Source organism: Kryptolebias marmoratus, linkage group LG13, assembly GCF_001649575.2.
Source record: "Kryptolebias marmoratus isolate JLee-2015 linkage group LG13, ASM164957v2, whole genome shotgun sequence".
Classification (NCBI taxonomy): Eukaryota; Metazoa; Chordata; class Actinopteri; order Cyprinodontiformes; family Rivulidae; genus Kryptolebias; species Kryptolebias marmoratus.
In genome coordinates, this window is record NC_051442.1 from 26,844,824 (window position 1) to 26,869,631 (window position 24,808).

The following is a 24,808-nucleotide window of genomic DNA, read 5'->3' on the forward strand; positions in this document are numbered from 1 at the left end:
GTAGGAGCTGGCGATGGATCGATGGTGCCTCATCCGCAGAAATGAGGGTGTTGCTTCGATTGGTCGTGGTAAATAAAAAGTTGAGTTGAAAGGCAAAACTCTCAATTTATTGGTCCATCTACATTCCAACCCTCACTTATGGTCATGAGGTTTGGATCATGACCGAAAGAATGAGATCCCAGCTACAAGCGACTGAAATGAGCTTCCTCTGAAGGGTGGCAGGACTCAGCCTTAGAGAAAAGGTGAGAAGCTCCATCATCTTGGGGGAGCTCAGTGTAGAGCTACTGCTCCTTCACATCGAAATGGGTCAGTTGAGGTTGTTTGGGTATCTGATTAGGATGCCTCCTGGATGCCTTCCTTTGGAGGTTTTTCAGGCATTTCCCACTGGGAGGAGACCTCAGGGCAGACCAGGAACTCGCTGGAGGGAATATGTATCGTCTCTGACCTGGGTATGCCTTGGGATCCCCCAGGAGAAGCTGGAGTGTGTTGCTGGTGAAAGGGATGCCTGGGTTTCTCTCCTGATTCTGTTGCCTCAGAAGGATGTTTGTGTGTTTGTAAAGAACAAAAAAAACCTGGTAATACACTGATAGCTTTTTCACCACAGTGTTTACGTCTGACCCATAAGGAGGAATGTTTTGCAGATTATGGATGCTGTAATTAGTCTTTGTCTAAACTTGCCAGAGGAAACTGACTGTCCAAACAGTTCTTTCAGCATGTCAGAATACTTCCTACATGTTGGGTCTGTTTTAAGTGTCTGTTAAAGGTGTATTATGTTATGTCCAGATTGTTGAGCTTTATTGTATTATCTCCTGTCATCACAAAAGACAAGTGATCATATAAATTTTAAACGATAGTATTGATCCAATTTAAGTTGTGACATTTGTTATTACTCAGTGTATGTGTTGTGAATGACTCTCAGGTACTACCATGTTAAATTTGACTTCAGTATAAGTAAAATATAGGTCTAGTTCTAAAAATGAGTTATAGACATTTTTGTATTGGCTAAGGTCGATTAGCTGTGGCGACCACCCTGACTTGGATTGACTCTGTAATGGGCAAGTTTGTTATAAGGTAACACCTGTTGTTGATAAGTCATCATGACTATGTTGATAAGTCATGACTATGACTATGAGCCCAAATAAGGATAACAGGCAGAAAATGAATGGATCAGTGGATGGATGGACATAAGTATATGTGGTGATTTGGCTTTTTTCTGGGTTTTGTTGATGTTTTATTTTTATTTTAGTTCTTTGGTTTGTGTTTTTGTTTTGTTTCTATTCTGTTATTTGGTTGTATTTGCTTTTGGTTTTGTCTCATGTTTCATTTCACTCTTCCCCAGTCACTTACTTGCCTGTCAGCCACGCTTATCTACGCCTGTCCTGACTCTGTAATCATTCCACCTGTTCCCACTCACCTCGTTATCCTCAGTGTTAAAAACCCGGTCACTCTTCCCATACCTCGCTGGCCCATTGTTTGTTGTTATGTTAGTTTGATGTTTGTTTGTTGTTGCTTTGCGCCATGTTCTGTTTATGTATTTTATTTTGGTTCTTGTCTGGTTGCTGCCACGTCAGCTTTTTGTTTTCGTTTGTTTCTTTAGTTTAATAAATTAGTTTCTTTTCTTTAAAATGAGTCTGCGCACTGGGTTCCTCTCCGTCAGTTCCACGCAACATGACAGTATATACGTATTTTCTAGGTGGAAGCATCAAAAAATCTGAGCTTTTTGCACTATATCTGCATTATTTTGACATTTTATTGTATTAAATAAACTTTAAAAAAAGAGCCAGAGCTTGTTGAACTTGCTGAATCTGTAGTTTTTAGAACTACACTAGTTCTGGTATTCGACCTGTTAACAGCCTAAAGCAAAAAAATTACATTTTTCAAGGGTATTTATATCACAAAAAAACATTGCATTATTGTCTGTGGGCTCACAATGTAATGTAATGCATTGTCACACAGGATCTGACAATGCGTGTCACATTGTGTGTGTGTCACTAATTTTCTTATTCAAACTGAGGCATGTATCACTAACTAGGAAACCTTCAGTCCAATTCAATTTTTTATATAGTGCCAGTCCACAACAAATGTTGTCTTAGAATGCTGTAATTGCCCTATTTTGAGTTTCTGTTTACACGTTTCCATGGCAACACTGAAAATCGGTGTGTGCCTCTTTCTGCCTGTGGTTGTGATGTAAATGTTTCCTTTTGGACTTTATTATTGTGTATGCATGTTTTTATACTTTATAAGGTTATATTTTTGTAGAAAAGAGAAAAACTTATGTTGGAAGTCACATGACTGCGTGGCCCAGATGTCAAAGTTTTTTATTTTGGGACAAGGTGTTTCATATTTTCTTTTAGGGAAAATATGTTTCTGACTCTTGGAATATTATGACGTCCTGGTAATATTTTGAATGTGGGGGTTAAATGTCACACCTTGATCAGAAATAACACCAAGGCTCTTTAAATTAGAACTGGAGGCCAAATTAATGCCATTCAGAGGAAGTGAAAGGATGCAAAGGTTGTTCGCTAAGATGCTCAAGTCCAAAAACCACTACCTCTGTGTTGTCTGAGTTTAGAAGCATAAAATCAAGAGTAATCCAGGTTTTTTGTGTCTAAGACAAACTTGTGATCTAAGTGATTAATTGGATTCATCAGGTTTTATGGTTAAATATAACTGAGTATCATCAGGAGACAGGTCTAGCCTTAGCTCCTGGGGCTCACTCGGGGCAAGCTCAAAATAAAGCCAAGATGCCACCTCCACATGGACCCACCATCTGCAAGGAGGACCGTTGAGGTCAGGTGTAATGCAAGCTAGGAGGCAAGCAAAGGAGAGCCCCTGGCCATATCAATTCCTGGTGCCATAAACTAGCTCTAGGAACATGGAATGTCACCTCACTAGCGGGTAAGGAGCTGGAGCTTGTGTGTGAGGTTGAGCGATACCAACTAGATATATTTGGGCTCACCTCTACACACAGCTTGGGCTCTGGAACCCAACTCCTGGAAAGAGGTTAGACTCTTTCCTACTCTACCCCGCCCCCCAAGAGAGGTTTTGGGGGGCGGGGGGTGGACCCAAAAGCCCCAAGCTTAAAGGCTCAGTGTTGGAGCTCTCCCTGACAAATGAGAGCATTGCCTCTCTGTGGCTTTGAGCTGCAGGATTGAAGGTTCTGACTGTTGTTTGTACTTATGCTCCAAACAACAGTTCAGATTATCTGACCTTCTTGGAGTCTCTGAATGGTGTTCTGGAATGTGTGCTATCTGGAAATTCTATTGTTCTCCTGGGTGACTTCAATGCCCATATGGGCAATGATGGAGTTATCTGGAAAGGGCTGATTGGGAGTAGTGGTCTCCGTGATCTGAATCTTAGTGGTGTTCTGTTATTGGACTTCTGTGCCATGCATGGCTGTCGCTTCAATGGTTGTGGATGCAAAAACTCAGGCATGGGAGGAATTTGGCCATGAGGCCAGAGACGGATTTCTGGTTGGCTTTAAGAAGGTTCTGGGAAACTGTTTGATGACTCAGAAACAGAAAGTGGGCCTTGTCCCAGGCCGAGCTTGGTCTGAGTGAAAAACTGCTGACCTAGATTGGGGATGTTGTTGAGCTGTAGAAGGAGAACTTTGAGGATCTCCTTTATTTGTCCACCATATCCACCTTTGCGGAGGCAGAGTCTGAGCACTTGGGGGAAGACAAGTTCATTACCAAGGCAGAGGTCACTGAAGTAATCAAAAAGCTCCCTGATGGCTCTGGATGTTGTGGGGCTGTCATGGTTGACATGTCTCTTCAATGTCACATGGAGGACCAAGACAATGCCTTTGAAGTGGCAGACTGAGGTGTTGGTTTCCATTCATAAAAAGGGAAACTGGAGTGTGTGTGAGAGGGATTAATCTTCTCAGTCTCCTTGGGAAAAGGTGTTGGAAGGGAGGCTCCGACCTACTATTGAATCTTGGATACAGGAGGAGCAGTGGGGTTTTCATCCTGGTCATGAAACAGTGGACCTGATCTTCACTCTTGTGTTTGACCTTTAATGCACTCCTCACCTTATTGTTTTAGTAAATTATTTTGCTTAAGTGTATGTGTGCATGTGTTTGTGTAACAGTCCGGTTTCAAAATATCTCATGAACCACTGGACTAATTAAAACACACACACAAACACAGAAAGTAATTATTATATGGACCTCTACAACTGATTAACCTTTGGAGTCAACCAAATTCAAGATGGCTGCCACATCCAACTGATATTAGAAATAAAAAACTGGCTATAACTCAATCTATTTTACAAATATTTTGCTAAAATTTGATGTGGTACAAACTACATGTTTTTTCTCAAGGTTTGGCCAAAACAGCTGTCACCTTGTCAACATAATAGGTGTTTGTCCAAACCTCTGTCAAGAAAGGCACAATATGTATTACTTCAAAGAATACTAAGCCGTTAATTTTGAACAACTTATACCAAATTTAACTTTGACTATTACCAGTGCATGCCTAAATCTACCCTTAAGCCCAGTTGCCTGAATGTTTTAGCTCATTTAGCTTTGTGTTTGGTCCCAGTGTGATATACTGGCCCCCCTCGCGCTTTTTATTCACTACTACCTGTGGGTAGTTTTTTTTGGCAAATAAAACACTCAGTGACTAAAGCTGTAAATCAGTAGATTGAGGTTTCAGTTGAAAGGGAGTGACATTTATTGTGAGCAGTATTTGTGTGACTTTTTGGACCTTTGCTCTAATGGAAGATTACAGCAGTGCTTCCTCAAGGATAAGATGTTTTTTTAACAGCTTTTTGCCCACCACAAGATTACAATACATTAAGGTCATATTTTTGTCATTTCCCAAATAGATTAGTCACAAAAATTATTGTAAGTGGAATTGTCAGGTTGGGTGGAGATTGAAGAGAACCCAATGCACAGACTCATCTTAAATCCAGGAATAAGATTTATTAAAAATAAAAACAAAAACAAAAGCTGACAAGGCAGCAAGATTCAACTAGATACAAAACATAAACTATATCTATGAAAAGAGGTAAACATGAGGAAAGCAAGATAACTAGGAAAACACGACAATAAACCAGTGAGTACATGGAGGAAATGACCAGGTTTTAAAAGCAGAGGGTAATTAGGGGAAGTGGGCACAGGTGAGTCATTCCAATTGCGAGCAGGTGGAGATGGGTGTGGCAGGTAAACAAGTGCTGACTGAGGACAAGTGGATAATGACATGAAACAAAGACACAAAGAACAAAGACTGAACAAAACATAAAGACAACTAAATAACAAAATAAAAGAAACAATAAACCCAAAAGAAACTCAAAGAACCCAAACAAAAGTAAGTAAGTCAAAAAAAGTAAGTAAAAATTTATTTGTATAGCACATTTCAGCAGTAAGGCATTCAAAGTGCTTTACATCGTAAAAACATCAATAGAATCATTACAATAATCAAAAAACATCATTACAATCATCAAAAACATTACAATCATAAAAAAATAAATCATAAAAATCATTGAGCAGATACACTTGATAATCATAAGGAGATGGTCAATATGTAATAAGATATTTTGTTTAGAGCAGCTTTTCACCTGAATTTGTTTTTGGACTACTAATCAAAGGCAGCTCTAAACGTGAGTTTTCAGCCTTGATTTAAAAGAACTTAGTGTTTCGGCTGTTTTGCAGTTTTCCGGGAGTTTGTTCCAGATTGATGGTGCATAGAAACTGAAAGCTGCTTCTCCATGGTTGGTTCTGGTTCTGGGGATACAAAGTAGACCAGAACCAGAAGACCTGAGTGTTCCGGAGGGTTGATACGACGATAGTAAGTCTTTAATGTATTGTGGTGCTAGACCGTTCAGTGATTTATAAACTAATAGAAGTATTTTAAAGTCTATTCTCTGCGCTACAGGGAGCCAGTGTAGGGACTTTAAAACCGTGGTGATGTGCTCTATTTTTCTGGTCTTAGTGAGAACATGAGCAGCAGCATTTTGGATCAGCTGCAGCTGTCTGATTGATTTTTTTTGGCAGACCTGTGAAGACACTGTTGCAGTAATCGAGATGACTAAAGATGAACGCGTGCATAATTTTCTCAAGGTCTTGTTGTGACATTAGTCCTTTAATTCTGGAAATGTTCTTCAGGTGGTAGAAAGCTGACTTTGTAGCTGTTTTTATGTGTCCCTTAAGGTTCAGGTCTGAGTCCATTACTACACCAAGGTTTTGGGCCTGATCACTAGTTTTTAGCTGTAATACCTGAAGCTGCGCGCTGACTCATGATCGTTCCTCTTTAGGTCCAAAGATAATAATTTCAGTCTTGTTTCTGTTCAGCTAGAGAAAGTTTTGGCACATCCACACATTGATTTGTTCTAAGCATCTGTTCAGTGCTAGGATAGGTTTAGAGTCACCTGGTGACATTGTAATATAGAGCTGTGTATCATCTGCATAGTTGGTATGGTAACTAATGTTATTACTTGTTATAATCTGGGCTAGTGGGAGTATGTAGATATTAAATAGAAGGGGTCCCAGGATTGAACCTTGGGGTACTCCGCATGTGACTTCTGTTCGCTCTGAAGAGAAGTTGCCTATTGATACAAAGAAGTTCCTGTTGTTTAGGTAGGATTTGAACCAGCTGAGTGCTGTGTCTGAGAGTCCGACCCAGCTCTCCAGTCGCTTTAATAATATATTATGGTCAGCAGTGTCAAATGCTGCGCTAAGGTCCAGTAGAACCAGCACTGTGGTTCTTTCACAGTCTGTATATATGTGGACATCATTGAGCACGGAAGCGGGACTGAAAGATATCAAAGCGGTTGGTCGTTGTTAAGAAGCTATTTAACTGTTGAAATACAGCATTTTCAATAATTTTGCTGATGAATGGAAGGTTAGAGATTGGCCTATAATTCTACAATAGGGATTTATCCAGATTGTTCTTTTTTTTAACAGCTGTTTTTAGAGCCTGCGGGAAAACACCTGATGAGAGAGATGAGTTTACTATTTGAATCAAGTCAGATGCAATGACAGGAAGAACTTTCTTCAAGAAGGTTGTAGGAAGGATATTAAGACAGCAGGAGGATGAGCTTAATTGATTTATAATTTCTTCAAAGCTTTTATGGGTGAGTTGGTGAAATACAGCCATTTTCTCTGCATTTGATATGTTTGGTATCGTGGCATCAGGATTGAGTTTGGTGTGGATGAGCAGATCAACCTTCTAATTTTTGTAATTTTCTCTGTGAAAAAGTTGGCAAACTCATTGCAGGCCCTGGTAGAGTGAAGTTCAGGTGGTAAAATCACAGAAGGGTTTGTCAACCTGTCAACTGTGGCAAACAGAGCACAAGCGTTGTTGATCTTTTTGTTTATGATTTCCGAAAAAAAAATGTCTCCCTTGGATGTTTTAGTGAAGAGTGATAACTTTGCAGCCTTTCTTTGTAGATTTTATAAAAAACATGAAGTCGAGTTTTATGCTATTTATGTTCAGCCCTTCGACAGAGGGTTTTCTCATTTCTTACAAGTGAGGTGTTTATCCGAGGTGATTTCTTTCTGCCAGATATAATTTTCCCTTTAACAGGGGCAACAGAATCTGTTATATCTGAGATTTGGGGAATAAGTTATTTACCAGTTCATCTACTGGTTTACAGCCTGGAAGTGAGGTGCAGGAGTAGATTTGATTAAAAGTTTCAGCTGTGCTGTCTGTGAACAGGCGTTTTGTGATAACATCTGTTTTTCTAAGCGAGTCAACATAGATTGTACTTTCAAAAACAACAGAAAAATAATCTAACAGAGCGACATCAATTACAGAGACCTTAGAGATAATTACACCTTTGCTGATAATCAAATCAAGAGTGTGTCCAAAATTATGTGTTGGCTGTTTAACATGTTGAGTCAAACAAAAGTTCTGAAGTACATCATTCAGCTTTTTTGCCTCTCTGTCTATTGTGTTGTCAACATGGATGTTAAAGTCTTCCATAATTATTAAACAATCATAATCAATGCATATCATAGATAACAACTCGCTAAAGTCATTGAAACAATTTGACACATATTTTGAGGTTTTGTATACAGTTTGTGTCAAAGTTCATTTGTGGCCTTTTACCTCAATTCCTAAATATTCAAAAGAGTCAAAATTTCCCAGGGAAAGCTTTTTACAATTTAATGAATCATGAAAGATTGCAGCAACCCCTCCACCCCTTTTATATTTACAATTTTCACTCAAAAAATTGTAATTAGAGGGTGCTGATTCAATGAGTACAGGTGTTTCATTGTTTCAAAACCCAAATCCTAACAGGAATAAAGGTGAAGGTAAATGTTTGTCTTTATTTTTTTAAATGTAGAAAAAAATCCCAAACCTTAACTTTTTTAAGATAACTTATTAAGTTCCTGGAAAAACAAACAAACAAAACAAAAAAACCCACCAACAACAAAGAATAAGAAGCAGAAATGACACAAATGTGTTTGCTGGTCCTAGATGCGTCATCACCCCCCAGCTGGTCCATGTCCCCTTTGCCGTTTTGTTTTAATAAACTTTTGAAAGTTACATTTCATTTAACTATGTTATTTTGGCTGCCACACTGATTCAGTTTGGCGTGCTCTTTTTTATTTTACCTAAAATATATGTTTTAAATTACACGTTTTTGTGGCGGGCAGCACAGTGGAACAGTGGTTGGAACTGTTGTTTCCTAGCGAGAGGATTGTCTTCTGGCCTTTCTGAGTGGAGTTTACATGTTCTCCCTGTGTAAACTGTCCTTAGATGTGTGACAGTATGAATGGTTGTCTGTCTCATTTGTTTCTATGTGTCCCTGTGATGGACTAAAGACCTGTCCAGGGTGTCCCCTGCCTTTCGCACAGTGACTGCTGAAGATAGGCACCAACTCCCCACGATCCAGAAAGGAGAAGCAGGTAAAGAAAATGGATGGATGCAAGTTTTGGTTGTTTGTTAGCCTGAGTTAACAAACAACTGGACATTGTTAATGTTTGTTAGTTCATGATTCTAATAATTTTTTGATTTTATGGTTAATTTTTATTTCTTAATTTTCTTATTATTATTTTTTTATTCTGCATATCTTAATTTGAACTATTTTGTATATCCTGCTCTTTGTGTCTGTACCTACATGTTTCGTTGTAACACAAGCAGTTTCATATTAAATGAGAACCTGTGAAAATTCAAATGTTGAAAAGTATTACAAATACGAAATAAGAGAATTTGAAACAAATTTATAAAACACTATGAACAAGAACAAGAGCCATGAGTCTTTGTGTTTGACATTGCTATTGTACAAATTCAAGCAGCAATATACTAATAAAACGCACAATAACATTTTATATTCAGGTAACTGTCATAAAAAAGAGTGGGACGTATACAGCCTTTAAAGTGAGATGGGTCAAGGTTTTGCATCAGACTGTGTGCTGATTATTATAAATGAGCTGTCACACTGATACGATCTTAAAAGTATTTAGTTTAACCCTCACAGTATATCAGTAAATTAAAACATGACAAAATTGTAATTTTTATTATGTTGAATTTTGTAAAATGTATTAAATTGGACCTGTTTTTAAAATCTCAGGAATTTTCCCCTTTTTGGTTTTACCCTTCAGTAAGTTCTAGGCAGATCCAGAGTTGTGCTACAATAAATTCTTCACAGCTGTCATACAAATAAAAACAACAACAACATCACAGTGTGTCTCATAAGGTGCTCAACACTCATGAGTCATTACTTTTATTGGACAAACACAGGACATCATTAAAGACTGGCATGGTCAAAGGTCGGCAAAACTGTTGGCAGAATTTGGTGTTGTGGTTCAAACACATACAGTAAATATTACAGTTCTTCACCTTCATACTGTTAACGTAATGACAATGTGTAGAAGTTACACACAAAAAATGAATGAAAGGCCAAAAAATCAGGTACAGACTTTGCATTAAAAGCTGTTAGTATTTGTCCTCCTAGTGCATTTGTGGCTAATGATCAAGGAAACGGCACATGGCGACACACTGGACAAACTGAGAGGTTTATCACAAACATCAAGGCAACTTGGATCACATTGTAGTAATAACAATAAGGCACCCTGTTGGAGAACTGCTCTCTTTTACTGATGAGCAGTGAATTAAAAGCTCAAAGAAACAATTTTTACAAAGAAAAGTGCACAATGTTAATACTTATCGTTCACATATTGTGCTTATGAAAGTTTGGAACACTATGGGCTTATGCTCTCAAAAAACCCAAGTAAATGTATGCATCCTAAAAGATGAGAGTATAATGTGTTGCTTCAGGAGATAATCCAACACAGAGCAGTTTAAGAGGCCACACAAAGAAAAATAGTCAGTCTTCAAATGATCAAAATATTGTGCATAATCCATTTTACCAGTTCCCTTCAAATATTGCCTCAGTTACTAATACATGTCCACCGTTTTACAGCAGCAAAAAAATCAAAACTCTTCAATTCACAACACAAATCTAAAATACATTGATCTAAAATATGATGGAAAGACGAGGCGTTCCACAGCAGGTGTGCCGTGTGCTGGACTTCAATGCACTATGGAAGGATCAGAAATGTCTGTAATGAGGTGGAACATTCTGCCACCCAGTGGTAGTATCACAGATTGTTTTATAAAGGTGTTCCTCTATGAAGTTTCTACTGCTTTGACAATCAAATATGGACTAATAATTAGGTGCTTTAAACAAAATACATCAGTACTGATTGTGTTCATTTAGATTAAGACAATTTAAAATGTTTTTTAAGCACTTGCTCACTAGAATGACAAAGTACACTGGAAAAACTTTGTTAAACTAAGTTTCCAGCTTTCTTCTACTCTTTGATGGACAGTGTCTTGAAATGCCTGCAGATTATGAGGGCGGAATGAATCCAACGTTCTGGTATTTTGATTCAATTTTTGCTTGATTATAGACATTTAAAGTCAATTTTTCCTCAAGCAGGTAACACATGTAGCCATGATGCTAATCCTGAATGCTTCTGTTTATTAAGCCTTTTAGTTACTAGTTTTATTCCCCTAACGGTGTTAAATAAATATATATTTAGAACCACTCTCTGGTTCTACAGCAACTTCAGGCCTCCAGGGCAGAGATTTGCTGGCAGTACAACTTAAACAACTGTAAAATTATTTCCCAAATCCTTAAACTTCAAATGTTTAGTTTGATATGTGTATCTTGGATAAATAAGAGTGTGTTTTCAAAAAGCTACAATTCAGTGTTAAGAATCTTAAAAACATTGCATGTCTGACCTCTCTGTGGTAAAGTAAAACATCTCATGCATTACAGGTTTAAAAAGAAAATGTGACTTCAGAAAGTCAATATTCCAGTTGTGGCATGTCGATATGTGAGACACTTCAAGCAAAAATGTAAAAACAAACTCATGCAAAGGAAATGACTAATAATGACAAATGACTCTAATAACAGCATCACTGCTTCCTTAGAGCTTCCTAAAAAGGGATGGTTTGTTTTTCTGTCTTTGCTTCTGAAGAGTTACTGTCTGTGTCTGTTTAAAATAGACTTAGAAAAAGGAAAACTGACCATGACAATGAGGTACTTGCCAAATAGTGACTTACATATACCATTACACCCTTAGTAGTGAGTTTTAAGGTGTTTCAGTGGACTGCGACTGCTGGAAACTAGTCTGCAAACAGCATTTATGAGGGAGTCTTCAAAATGTCTTGAAACATTTTGGGGGGTTCTGGATTTCTTCTGTTGAGTCTAAAAGACTCAAAGTCTTCTTGGTTGAATTTTGAACATGTTCAAACAATTTGTGCAACCAATTTTCTCTTAATGTAGTCACACAGTCAGAGCAGTCATCTCACCCCTGTATCAAGAGCCCTAGAGCTGTAACAGGACCCTCTGAAGAAAACCTGTCCAGCTCTAAAAAATGTGTCAATGATAAATAAGAATGATAAAAAAAAACTAGTCTAAAACTGCCTATTTTCATTTCATAAGTGTACTTCAGTAAATTAAATCAAAATTGTGGGGGTGACTACATGGATGCCAGATTATGTGGGGAAGCAAAATCAGGGATGTAAAACTCAAAGCACCTATTGTGTCCACATCACAGGCACTGAGGTGATACTCCTATTGACAAAGTATGCCTTCTTAGTACAATGAAAATTACGATGTGATTTAATGTAGAAGACTGGTGTTCAAATCCTGTAAAGTTTATTTATTTATTTTAAACAAACAGTGGCAAGTTGAGGCATTTTTGGTGAGACTAAATGTAAAGATTTAAAAAACTAACTTTTAGGCCATATTTTGAATACTTTTAGTCTAGACTTTTGTTCAACCCCAATTGAATTACCTACAATGAGCTTCAGGTAGATATCAATATAAAATCAGGATAAAAGTATTTATATATCCACTTGGTATACACTTGTGGATAACTTGCTCTACTAAATAGCATGATGTCACTCAATGTTCTATAGTCTAGAACATAGTCTGGCTTTTATTCAATATATATATATATACAGCACAGTTTTAACACCTTAAAAAACTGACTAGCTTTCCTTCTCATCCCCACAGATGAAGGCTATTTGTTTGACTAGTGAGCTGTACTCAACCAACTCAAAGCTGAGGGAGGGGGGTGTAGAACATACTGATTATTTTTAACATTAACCTTTTAGTTTGTAACTGAGAACGTAAAACTAGAAACATGTTGTCATCAATAAGACAACAGCAGGTAGTGCTGTTGTCTTATTGATGGGAGTGACAACATGTTCTAAGTAAAAAAAAAACACAAGTATGCACTTCCACTTTTGAAAATGAGGGAGCAACTGATCCATCTGCACCATTGCCAAGGTAGGTATGATGTGGGTGAATGTTGGCAACAAAATAATGTGCGTGGTCTAGAATACAGTTTTGCAACCTGTGCACAAAACTATAAACTGTGATTTTCAAAAATTGGCCACTCAAAATGCAGCCACACAGCTCGCTGGTCACCGGGTCACAAAGACACAAAATTCAGTGACACCCCAATGGAAAACTTGCCTATTTTTTCTCACTTTTGAGTCACCATCTAGTTTCCAACAATCACACCCAGTGAGATACTACCTTCTCTTGAGATTACCCATAAATTACATTCCTTATACTTAATTTAAATTGTAATATATTTGAATATATGAAGATTTTTGAGATTGAATGATTCACATAACTGAACAATAAAAATATATATTGTGAATTTTAACATATTGCACCTATAGGTTTTTTTTGCAACCTCAATCAATTAAACATCTATAACCCCATTCAATATGCTCCAGTGAATTGGACTACTGTACATCATTTATTCATTGTTTTAAAACAGATTAGCAAATAAAATGCTTATGCCACAATAAAATTAAGAGAAAAACTAGTCTAATAAATTATATTTCATGAAAAAAAAGACTTCAATTTTCTATAACTTGAGTGCTATACCAAACTTAGTCATTTCACATAGTAGAGAACAAAAAGGTTCCTAAAGTGGTGACCTGGTGTTCACCTGCTTATTGTTTGAGTGCTGCCCTGCTACTGCTGCCAGGCACTGTCAGATTCTTGTGCCAACAGAGTCTGAATTTGGCAGTCACCATCTTTTAGCTGGTCTCCATCCTTTAATTTCAGCTCGTCTTCTGTGGTTCAATGTGCAATGTGGGCCAGACTCCACACAGAAACTGATAAAAGAAGTGACATCTAGCAATGGGTTATGGTTGTCTTGTTTTTCACACTCCAAATGTACCATTGGTAACACAAAAAAAGCCAAATAACAATAACAGTTACAATAATGACAAGAAGCCACACATACCCAAACCTTTGGTCTGTACTTGAGGTAGGTTGATCTGATCTGCAAGCTGCAGGGATATGAGTATTTACTTTTGTTGTAAATTAACACACATCATCATAGTGAAACACACTGCAATCTCCTGAGACAATAAGAACGTTACCTGAGAAGTATGTGCAGGTAGGATCCCAGACCTGTGAAGATGTGCCACCAGGCATGGAACTGTGTTACTACTCCAACACCAGGGGGCAGCACTTGTCTACTGGCTCTGAGATTAAAACAAACAAACAAAACCAATGTGTTGAGGACAACAGAATCCAACAAAACATTTTACATAACTTTATCTTACAAATAATAATGGATTATTGGATTAATGGACAATTCTTTAGCCATCATTATTTGCCATGATAACTTTTTTGAGATATTTTTAAATATAAACATGTACAGTGAATATAACTGAGGAAATATTTACACTACATTTAAACTTTACAATGTAATCTAAAAATCTATGCAATGCTGTTACATACACAGTTTGAACAGTTTAATTACATAAATCCAATATTCTTAATCTACTGGGATGAGAACACTACTAGTGGATGAACAAAACAGTTATTCATTATCTCCTATCAGTGCTAATTTTGCTACAATTGATTTATTTTTTTTAACTTATGGCTAAAATAAATTTTCTTATTACTTTGGATCAAATTTATACATATTTTTTAAAAATCTACACAAACTCTTACCTTAATGAATCACAGAAGATGTTATCAATATTCCACAGCAGGAACCCTAACATAAAGATGCCTAGGGAGGTGTAACACAGAGGCCTGAGCCATGGGTACACCCTAAAAGTGAAACATAAATATAAAAACAAAACTACTCAGAATTTTCTGACAATAACAACATGTTTCTCAATAAAGTAACTGTTTCTATTATAATGGTCCTCTTGGAAAACTTACCATGTAACAATGAAAATAGATCGCAACACAAGGCAAGCTACTAGAGCACCATACATGACCTGAGAAGTGTGTGTAGGGGGAGAGGGACACAAAATAAATAGTCAAAAATAAATTATCTACAAGTATTACAACTACATCAAATACAATTGTGAGAAGTTTGCCTTGGTATCCATTTATCCTATGACATAAAGAATAACACACATTCAGGATATATACACCTTAAACCATAAATGTCTTGCTCCAGTAATCTGTTTCTCATCACAATGTACTGGTTTCCCAACAGTTGACATAGACATTGTTAATCCGGGTGACCTCCAAGGTTATCATTTCTATGTCTCTAACGCATTACTCAACTAAGGGTGCTCAGAGGTAGACTGCACCAGGGTTTGTGAACCTCTGATCTTCCATACTCCATACTCCAATAATAACACTCCACCAACCTCTGTTAAGAATCGATTAGTTCCCAATCCTTTCGGGTTGGTTTTTTTAGAGATGGATTTGACCAGGAGACAAACATTTAAAGTACTGACAAAACTTATTAAGAATTACATGATTACCCACCGAGCAGATTTGCAAATCCACAGAGATAGTCATAGTTAACAGAGATGTTAACTATGACAGCATCAGGCTGCGTCCAGCAACGCCTGACTAGTATTCTATTTCTCTGGCATTTATGATGTCCAGACCTCATTGCGAAAGTTCTGATTAACCCAAGGCCTGGTTCGGCCTCGCAATCTCATGACCTCTCCTATTTTCTTATCTTTTAGTGCAGTGGTCCCCAACTTTTTTAGCTCCACGGACCGGTTCATTATCAGACAGTATTTTCACAGACCGGCCTTTAAAGGTGTGGCAGATAAATACAACAACAAAAAAATATGATACGACTGGCATGAAAACGGGGGTATTTTTAAAACATAATAAAAGTAAATCCAGCGTGTCCTCGCAGCTTTGTTAGTTGCATCCTGGTATTGCGTTATCAACATGAATAACAGCCTCTCCTCCCCCGAATGTTCTCTGGTTAAACATGCCCTTTAAAATAAGATACACCACAAATATAAAGTGCACAAAGAATGCAACTCACCATAATGCTGAATCGGTGGGAGCCCTGTGTCTGTTTCTCAGTAACGAGACAGTCCCATCTAGGGCTTCCAGAGACGTTTGTTTTTTACTCATTTTGCTAGCTTGTGGGTTTGTTTTTAGTGGTAACGTATCACATGACCTAGATAAGTGTTCTGACATGCATCAAGAGTGAATCATAGACGGATGGAGTGGAGAGAATCCTGTTATTTTTCAAAATAAATGTTGCTCAGGCTCCGAAAATAAAATACTGTAAGTTAATTATTCTTTCTCTGCGACCCAGTACCAAATGACCCACAGACTGGTACCGGTCCACGGCCTGGAGGTTGGGGACTTCTGCTTTAGTGGATAAGGAAACAGAACTTGTTCTCGTGCATGCTTATCAACTGCACCCTGATAAATAAAGAAGGTCATTACGTGTACACCCATAGCATGATCAGACCCCTGCCATGTATGCCCTTGAATCAAAGAAAACAACATAAGATTCACTACAGAAACTAATAAGATTGTAAAATGATCCAGATCTCTTCACCTCCCATCAAAAAACAGCAAGATAACCTCGTCCATAACCATGTGGCTGGACCAGTATACCGGAACATCTCTGCTGAGTACGGCCAGGAAGTGCCACAGTGGGAGACTCCACCAAGGGTGGTGGAGAATCGCAGGGCTAAGACACTGTGGGACTTCCAGAACCAGACTGACAAACAGGTGATGGCTAACCAACCAGATATTGTGGTGGTCAATAACCTACAGAGGAAGCCAGTGGTGATAGATGTAGCAGTCCCAAATGACATCTAGACAAGCTGGAGAAACATCATGGGCTAAAACAGAAACTAGAGAAGTTGTGGAAAGTCAAGGCCTCAGTGGTACCAGTGGTCATTGGAGCACTCAGTGCTGTGACCCCCAAACTGGAAGAGTGGCTCCAACAGATCCCAGGAACAACCTCAGAGATCTCTGTCCAGAAGAGCGCAGTCCTAGAAACAACTAAGATACTGAGCAGAACCCTCAAGCTCCCAGGACTCTGATAGAGGACCCAAGCTTAAAGTAAATGTCCCCAATTCTGCTGTCTCCTAGAGCTAAGAGGTCACAACCAGTGTCTGCTCTCATTGGACTAGTTGTAAGTTCATTTCGTATGCACACCATGGATATCTGAGTGACTGTTATGGGTATGTTTTTAAATGATTTTAACTACTTTGACATTTTAAAATTATTTTTATTCTTTGTTGTGCTTTAACTGATGGCTATATTCATTTTAAACCTGGCAACTTCATTTTTATGACAATATTTAAACTATTGTTTTATGTCTTTGTATTCCACTGTCAAGCACTTTTGGTTTCTGTGAAGAACATTTCCATAAAAATGATATCCATGTCTGAATGACAGAATGCTGTTGGTTTAACAAGCCTATGAAACCATTATACACAAAACTGAGCGTGCATGCTCTGTTGGCAAGCCCAGTGTTTAAACAAGTTACAGCTGACCTACGGCACACTGAGCCCTAATAGCAAACAGTAAGCCAGATGATCAGGATGAAAAGCGCCACCTTACCTGGTGAAACACTGGCTCTTTCCACTGTAAATATACCTGTTCAACAGAAATACAGAAACTAGTCAAGTAGATATGTTGGCTGTAATACATTTTGCATAAAATAATATAAAATTATAATTTTGAAAGTAAGTATGTACTCACCAAAGTAACTGAGACACTGAAGACTAATAATAATGCAATAGGAAATAAATTGACACTGTTTTCTTGCTTGAAGCATTCATATCTAAACAGAAGAAATATGTTGTCATCTTTTTTGTTCAGCTAAAAGAATATTAAAGTGTGACAAGATAAGCTTAAAGTGAAAGTTACACATAAGACCATTAAAAGGTTATACAATCCACTTTCAGGGAATAAATCAAATTGATTCATTTTACAGCTTCAGCCACATTGGTTTTGTTCCCACAGATCAACAGTTTCACGTGCTACAACAGCAAATAAAATTCACAAGCCTGAATAACTTACAGACAGTAGACAAAGACACACGTGCTGTAAATCATTGGCAACTCGTCGAGTAACTGCAAAAAACAGCACAGAGAAAATGTGACTGAATAGGATTGCACAGTTTCAGAATGATTACGCATTTCGTTAAGTACGAAATTCTTATCTTAGAGTGTCTCACAGTGTACAAGTATGTATGTATAAACCTTGCTAGTGCTGGATTCAATCCCCTGTTGTCCTCAGAACTGCCTTAATTCTTCATGTTATAGATTCAACAAGTTGTTGGAAACATTCCTCTGATATTCTGGTTCACATTGACATGTTAACATCATGTAGTTACTGCAGATTTGTCAGTTGCATATGCATGATGTGAGTCTCTTGTTCCATTACATCCAAAAGGTGATCGACTGGAGCAGAAAATGTTTTTTTTTCAATCTCTTAATGTCCTGTTTTGGTGAGCCTGTGTTAACTGATGCCAAAGTTTCCTGCCCTTAGCTGACAGGAGTGGCACCTGATGTGGTCTTCTGCTGCTGTAGTCCATCTGCTTCAAGGTTGGACGTGTTTTGTGCTCAGACATGGTATTCTACAGATTGTGTGGAACGAATGGGTATTTGAGCTTCTGTTGTCTTTTTGCCATCTTGGACCAGTCTGCCTATTCTTCTAGGACCTCTGAAATCTAGAAGGCTTTATGTCCAAAATGAGTTGCTGCCATGTGATTGGCTGATTAGCTATTTGTGTTAACAACCAATTGATTGTATACACACACACATGCAGAAATATACCACACACACTCATATATATATAAATACAGTATATAAAGTCATAGACATGTAGCTCACCTGCATCTCATATAACAATGTCATATGGAAGCACCAGGAACCAACACCTACAGCTGGGTGCCAGGCAGGCAGACCAAAAAGAAAAAAACTAAAAGTTAGAATTTCATATATATGTAATGTAACTGATTAACTAAACATGCTGAAGAAGGTGTTGTCAACAATCGAGATGTGCCTATGTTTGATTCAGTACTGAAAATCACACTCACCTAAAAGTCCAAGGAATGAGCAGATGTAGCGAAACTCCAGGCCGTCACGAAACGTTTGGAAGGCCCCATAAATAGGAGGAAGGATCATAATGAGGTTGCTGACGGTGTTCCCTGTTCAAACAGAAAATAAAGGACATTAAAGATGGCTTTGTGTCTGGGAATGAGTTAGGCAGATGTAACTATGTTGTCTGACAGGCAGACAGTTTATAGTCTGGCTGCTTCTTCAGAGGCCTCTGGGAAAGAGAATGATATGGGCTTTACCAGGTATAGGTACAGGTATAATCTTGATAAAAATGTTAAAAAACAAAAACAACTGGACTTCTATTCTGTAGCTGAAGACGTTTCGCTTTTCATCCGAGGAGCTTTCTCAATTCAGAAATAGAGAGTGTGGAGTTGAGCTTTTAAAGCTGAGATGTGATGTAAACTGGATAGCTTGCAAATTTTTACCATGGCCTGGATGACTGAGAATCTACACCTGCATATAATCTTGATAGGTTTTCTAGGTCATAACAACTATAAAGTTGTTGCTATTCATTCACTGGAAGACAAATAATTGTGATTAACTCCCCTGTCTTTTTATTTTCTTTCAGTTGCATTATTTTGACCTTGAAAAATCAGGGGCATAACACAGTCCACAACTCTTTGTATTTTAGCCAGTTATTTGCAAAATAATTAGGAAAATGAAGGCCTAGTATTCCTTGAGAGAATGCTTGTCGCCCGCCACCTTTCATGGTAGAGTTTTAGGCTAAGATGATCTCATGGTGAGAAGAGATGAAGTTATAGCTATTTTGGTTAAACCTTTGATATTTACTATCTCGTGTGAAACTGAGTCATGAAATGTGTTAATGCCCACGGTATGTGTTAGGAATGACTCTCAGCTACTACCAGAATATATTTTAGTTTAATGTCTGGAAAATAGACTAAGTTATACCATATTTTCCGGATTATAAGGCGCACCTAAAAGCCTTCAATTTTCTCAAAAAATGACAGTGCGCCTTATAATCTGGAGAGCCTTATATATGTAAGAAATTGTAATGTTTTAGTATGACTTTGATAAACTACAAAGCTGCACCGCTTGCAACATTAAAGACTCAGTTATAGTCCTGCTTCGTAGAGTCGCACAGGGATCCATGCATGGCGCGCAGACCTGAGCGAGCGTTGTAAGCATTTATACTTGACGCTTATGTCGGTGCAGTATTCTTCAGGGAGTTTTGAACCGTTTGATCATCTTTGTGATCTCTCATAGAGGTATCATATAAATGCTGATACAGGCGAACCAGCTCCGCTAGAGCAATAAAATCATCCATTTTGAATGAAACACGGAGCACACGGTCGGCACAAAGTTACAAAAATGACGATGTGCCTTATAGTTCGGTGCGCTTTATATATGACAAAAATTTGAAAATTGACCATTCATTGACAGTGCGTCTTATAATCCAGTGTTCCCTAAAGTGTGGAAAATAGGGTAGTCATTTTTGTGTTGGCAAAGCTTAATTAGCCGTTAGCAGCCATCTTGAATTGGTCTGACTCCAAAAATTAATCAGTTATAGATATACATCCAATGATTATTTTCTGAAAGTTTAATTAAATCTCCCTCTGATTATGTAATATTTTGCCTACATGGAATGATGATTACAACTAAAGTTTTAAGTAAAAATGTTATTGTTTAAATGAACACCATTGGTTGTACAGTATGTTATAAATATCAGTCACAAGATAGTCCAGCTGATATTCTGATTTTTGTTTGTGTTTGTTTTACTCCAAAGTAAAACATAGTTTTACTAAATGAATCTCATGTTGTACATAAACCCTATGATTAAGAAAATAAACTCATCACAAAAATAGGTGATGCTTAGAAAATGGCCCAAAACCTATCACAAAAATCTGTAAATTTGAGAGTGGAAAAGTTCTGAGTTTTGAACCACGAACTGTCTAAGAACTGTGTTTCTCAAGAGACTAACAGAAAGACAGAAATCAGTAAAAATATATTTATATTTGACCTTGACACCACCCACAGGTACACTAAACAAATCTACTGTCCTCCTCGGGCCTGAAGTACAAAGCAGCTTCAACATACAAGGACACCAGTTTTGTTATCTGGCTGCAATAAGCTCCTATTCAGCTGATTCATGACAGTACCTCCTGCTTTCTCAATTCAACCACAAAGAGTGTTTCCATTACCACAGAAAATGGCTAGTTTTGTGAAAGCTGATTCAACATTTGACATGTAACTACTTCTGTATACTTTGTACTATTTTAACCATTCAAATGCCAAAATTGGATAGTATACTTCTTTAAGTTAATAATTTGTACCTTTTAGTTTTAAGGTCATGTTTTGCTCCATTTATCTTTTTGCTAGTGTTTTGGTAGTTTTAGATTTTTACTAGGGTTTTGGTAATTTTAGCTCTTAACTAAAGTTCTGCTAATTAGTTTTTATACATATACGTTATGGTGTCATCAGTCTGTCCATGGACAATGTTTTTGTCTGAGCTCTAAACTGATAATCCTCAAACAAAGAAAGGTCAAACTGCACAGCTGTACACCTCATGGGTCAAGATTCTACTGATTTCAAGTTCACAGGGTCAAAGGTAAACATCACAGATGATTTAGTTGTTTCATGACTTTTTATAACATCAGTTTGTGCTTCTGTTGTTCAGTGGTGTGTAAGTAAAGACTGATATTAACTGTTCATTCTGAATTGTATGACATTTTGTATGAACAGACTGAACATCCACTGACATTAATGTCATGAACCTGGTTACAAAGCTGAACTCCACAGCACACCGGACACTTTATAGCTTTAACCCCACCCCACCCTCAAAAAAAAACACAGTCTAAAAAATTGTCTATCATGACTTACATTTGTAATCACCTGCTGAGAAAGGCAAAGGTGGACAATCATGTTTTTATCTATGTCATGTTCATGTGTCTGTTAGCAAAATATGTCAGGAACCACTGGACAGATTTTAATGAAACTTTCAGAAAGTAATCATGAAATGGACATCTATAACTTTTCAAGACAATCTAAATCAAGATGGCTGCCACAGCACAGACTTTAAAAAAATACAAAAACATTTTTAACTTCTTCAATTTTACATTAACTGACCCCCACATATGATGTAGCTAAGATTGAGCCCCAACACAAGCTAAGGCACTAACAGATTTCACAAGATCTTTGTTCAAAAATTTGCCATTAACTGTTTGCAGTCAACTCTGTTTGTTTGTTAGCAAAATATCTTATGAACCACTGAATGGACTGTGATGAAACTTTAAGGGAATAACTACTGGGTGTACGTCTACAACTGAAACACTTCTGGAGCCAACTCATATCAAAATGGCTGCCACAGCCCACTGACCTAGAAAACACAAAAATGACTATAATTCAGTCAACTGAGCTAAAATGTGATGTAGTAGTGTGGTAATGTGACCTTTTTGAGTTAATGTGATGTTTGCTGTGGTGTTTTCAAGTTATTTACTTTGGTGGTTTGAAGTTGTTTGCTTTTTTATTAGTTTATTTTGGATTATTTTCGTTTGGGTTGCTGTGTTGCATGTTTTGCTGATTTTGTTTTGTTTTTGAGGTGCCATTACCACCCACAGCCGGAAACGCCCACTTTGACGGCACAGGTGTTCTTCATTAGCCAAGTAACGTGCAGACTGAGAAATCTGAGATAAAAGGGTAGCTGGACAGTTGAAGCAGAGAGAGAAAAGAGGGGTGCCAGATAGACCAAGGACGCAGGGGCAGCGGAACTGAAGGACTGGACGATGCCGCAGAGGTTTGAACGGCCGTTGAGGATCGGACGATTGGCTGCTGTGGAGAACGGGGGACTGGATCGTCGCCAAGATTTTCTACTGGTGAAGATCTCCCTGTTGGTTGCCACGCAGGATCGGTCAGCTGGAGACGAGAAGGCACGACGCGTCGGAGGGAGGATACGCCCTCCCCTCGTCTAGCTAAGACCGACTTATTTGTTGACTCTGCCGCCTAGTACTCCACTGCATTTTATCTTTTTAACACCTGTCTTTTAAATACTGTAATGTAATGGAACTATTTTATGTGTAAGGTCACATTGGAGTAGAACAAGGAAGTGACGTATACAGTAGAGACGCTAGAGCCGACAACACTCTGTTCAGCAACCTGAGAATGTGCCAGTGTTATGTTCAACATTAAAGACGTTCAAACGCAATACCGGTGACATCCTTGACTCGGCATAACACTACATGGTGTCAGAAGAAGCCTTTGATTTTTCACGGCCGGAGCAGTGGCCTGAATGGCGGCAGCGATTTCAGCGCTACCGGGTAGCCACAAAGCTAAGCCTAGAAGACGGCGAGGTCCAGGTCTGTACGTTGCTTTATTCTCTCGGGAAGGAAGCGGAACAAGTGTTCAAGACGTTTACATTCGAAGAAGGGGAAGACGAAACGGAGTATGAGATAGTTTTAAACAAACTAGACAACTACTTTGTCCCCAAAGTAAACACAATACATGAAAGAGCTCGTTTTCATCAGCGCGCTCAGAGGCCGGGGGAGACCGCGGAGGAATACATAAGAACTCTCCATGAGTTAGCAGACACCTGTGATTTTGACCGCGTTAAAGAAGAAAATATCCGAGACAGATTGGTCATAGGAATACTTGACAAAGAGATGTCTGAGAAGCTGCAAATGATGCCTGACTTAACCCTCAGTAAAGCGGTGGAGCTCGTGAGACAGTCAGAGCAAGTGAAACAGCACGTAAGCGAGCAAGGAGCTAATGCTAGTGCTAACCTGAGTGAAGTGGCTTACAAGCGCCAACAACACCGAGAGAGGCTGACACACAGCGAAAGCCATACAAACAAAGTACAGAACACAGGAGGAGTCAAACCAAAACACTATCAAAATGCTAATAAAGGTCGCAAGTGCACATGATGTGGTCGAGTACATGAAAAAAATGATAAATGTCCAGCTAGGAACGCCGAGTGCAGAAGCTGTAAAAAGTTGGGTCATTTTGCGGTCGTTTGTCGCTCCCGTGTGGTCAGTGAAGTTACTGCACCTAAAAGGAATATTGAAAGAAATGCGACATACTTTCTGGGAGGAGTCACAGACGTGGAAGATTCTTCAAAAGCTTGGACTGTTAAGCTGCCAATACAGGGTTCTCACATTGTCTTCAAAATTGACTCAGGGGCTGATACAACTGTTATACCATCAGAGACATTTGAAAAGCTTGCCTTTAAGCCAAAACTAAGAAAACCAACAAACAAACTAGACAGCCCTGGAGGCAAACTGAATTGTACGGGTTACTTTATAGCCACCACAATGAGGAAAGGCAAAACATTCAGATTTAAAGTCAATGTTATTGAAGGACCCCAATGCAGCTACCTCCTGAGTCACAATGTTGCAGTTGCCATGGGCCTGATAAAACGCATGGAGGAAATAAGAGCTCCAGCACAAATCAGTGAATCCTGTCCTGATGAAATAGGAAGGCTGAAAATCAAACCTGTTAAGATCACTCTAAGAGAGGGCGCAGCTCTCTATAGTGTGACAACAGCAAGGAGAGTGTTAGTTCCAATGTTACCAAAAGTGGAGAAAGAACTGAATCGTATGGTAAACTGTAGAGTGATTCAACCAATCTCAGACCCAACAGAGTGGTGTGCTCCAATGGTGCCCGTGCCAAAGAAAAACAAAGAACAAATTAGAATCTGCGTCGATCTGAAAGAGCTAAATAAAGCAGTCAAAAGGGAAAAGTATGTCCTACCAACGGTGGATGACATCTTGCCTGAACTGGCAGGCGCCAAAGTGTTTTCACTGTTAGATGCTGCAAGCGGATTTTGGCAAATACCACTTGATCCAGAGAGCGCCAAATTAACAACCTTTATAACCCCATTTGGTAGATACTACTTCAACAGGCTACCATTTGGTATTACCAGTGCCCCGGAAATCTTTCAGCGTGAGATGACAAAACTCTTGGAAGGACAGGAAGGAGTAGCAACCTACATGGATGACATACTCATTTACGCAGACACTCCAGAGCAACATGAAGCAAGACTAAAAAAAACAATGGACACACTT

At 38.4% G+C, this 24,808-nt stretch overlaps 1 protein-coding gene across 1 annotated transcript in view; it reads right to left on the minus strand.

Annotated features, from left to right (window-relative positions):
- Window positions 1-9,629: 9,629 nt before the first annotated feature.
- acer3 (alkaline ceramidase 3) overlaps window positions 9,630-24,808 on the minus strand; it is an 18,824-nt gene continuing 3,645 nt past the window's right edge. Inside the window, exons 2-11 of the mRNA XM_037979018.1 lie at window positions 18,773-18,883; window positions 18,567-18,619; window positions 17,752-17,804; window positions 17,431-17,512; window positions 17,290-17,325; window positions 14,665-14,723; window positions 14,449-14,550; window positions 13,869-13,973; window positions 13,730-13,775; window positions 9,630-13,598 (exon numbers count right to left, since the gene is read on the minus strand). Coding sequence (XP_037834946.1) covers window positions 13,545-13,598; window positions 13,730-13,775; window positions 13,869-13,973; window positions 14,449-14,550; window positions 14,665-14,723; window positions 17,290-17,325; window positions 17,431-17,512; window positions 17,752-17,804; window positions 18,567-18,619; window positions 18,773-18,883 — 701 coding nt within the window. The 3' untranslated portion in view covers window positions 9,630-13,544. The remainder of the gene's footprint in view (window positions 13,599-13,729; window positions 13,776-13,868; window positions 13,974-14,448; window positions 14,551-14,664; window positions 14,724-17,289; window positions 17,326-17,430; window positions 17,513-17,751; window positions 17,805-18,566; window positions 18,620-18,772; window positions 18,884-24,808) is intronic.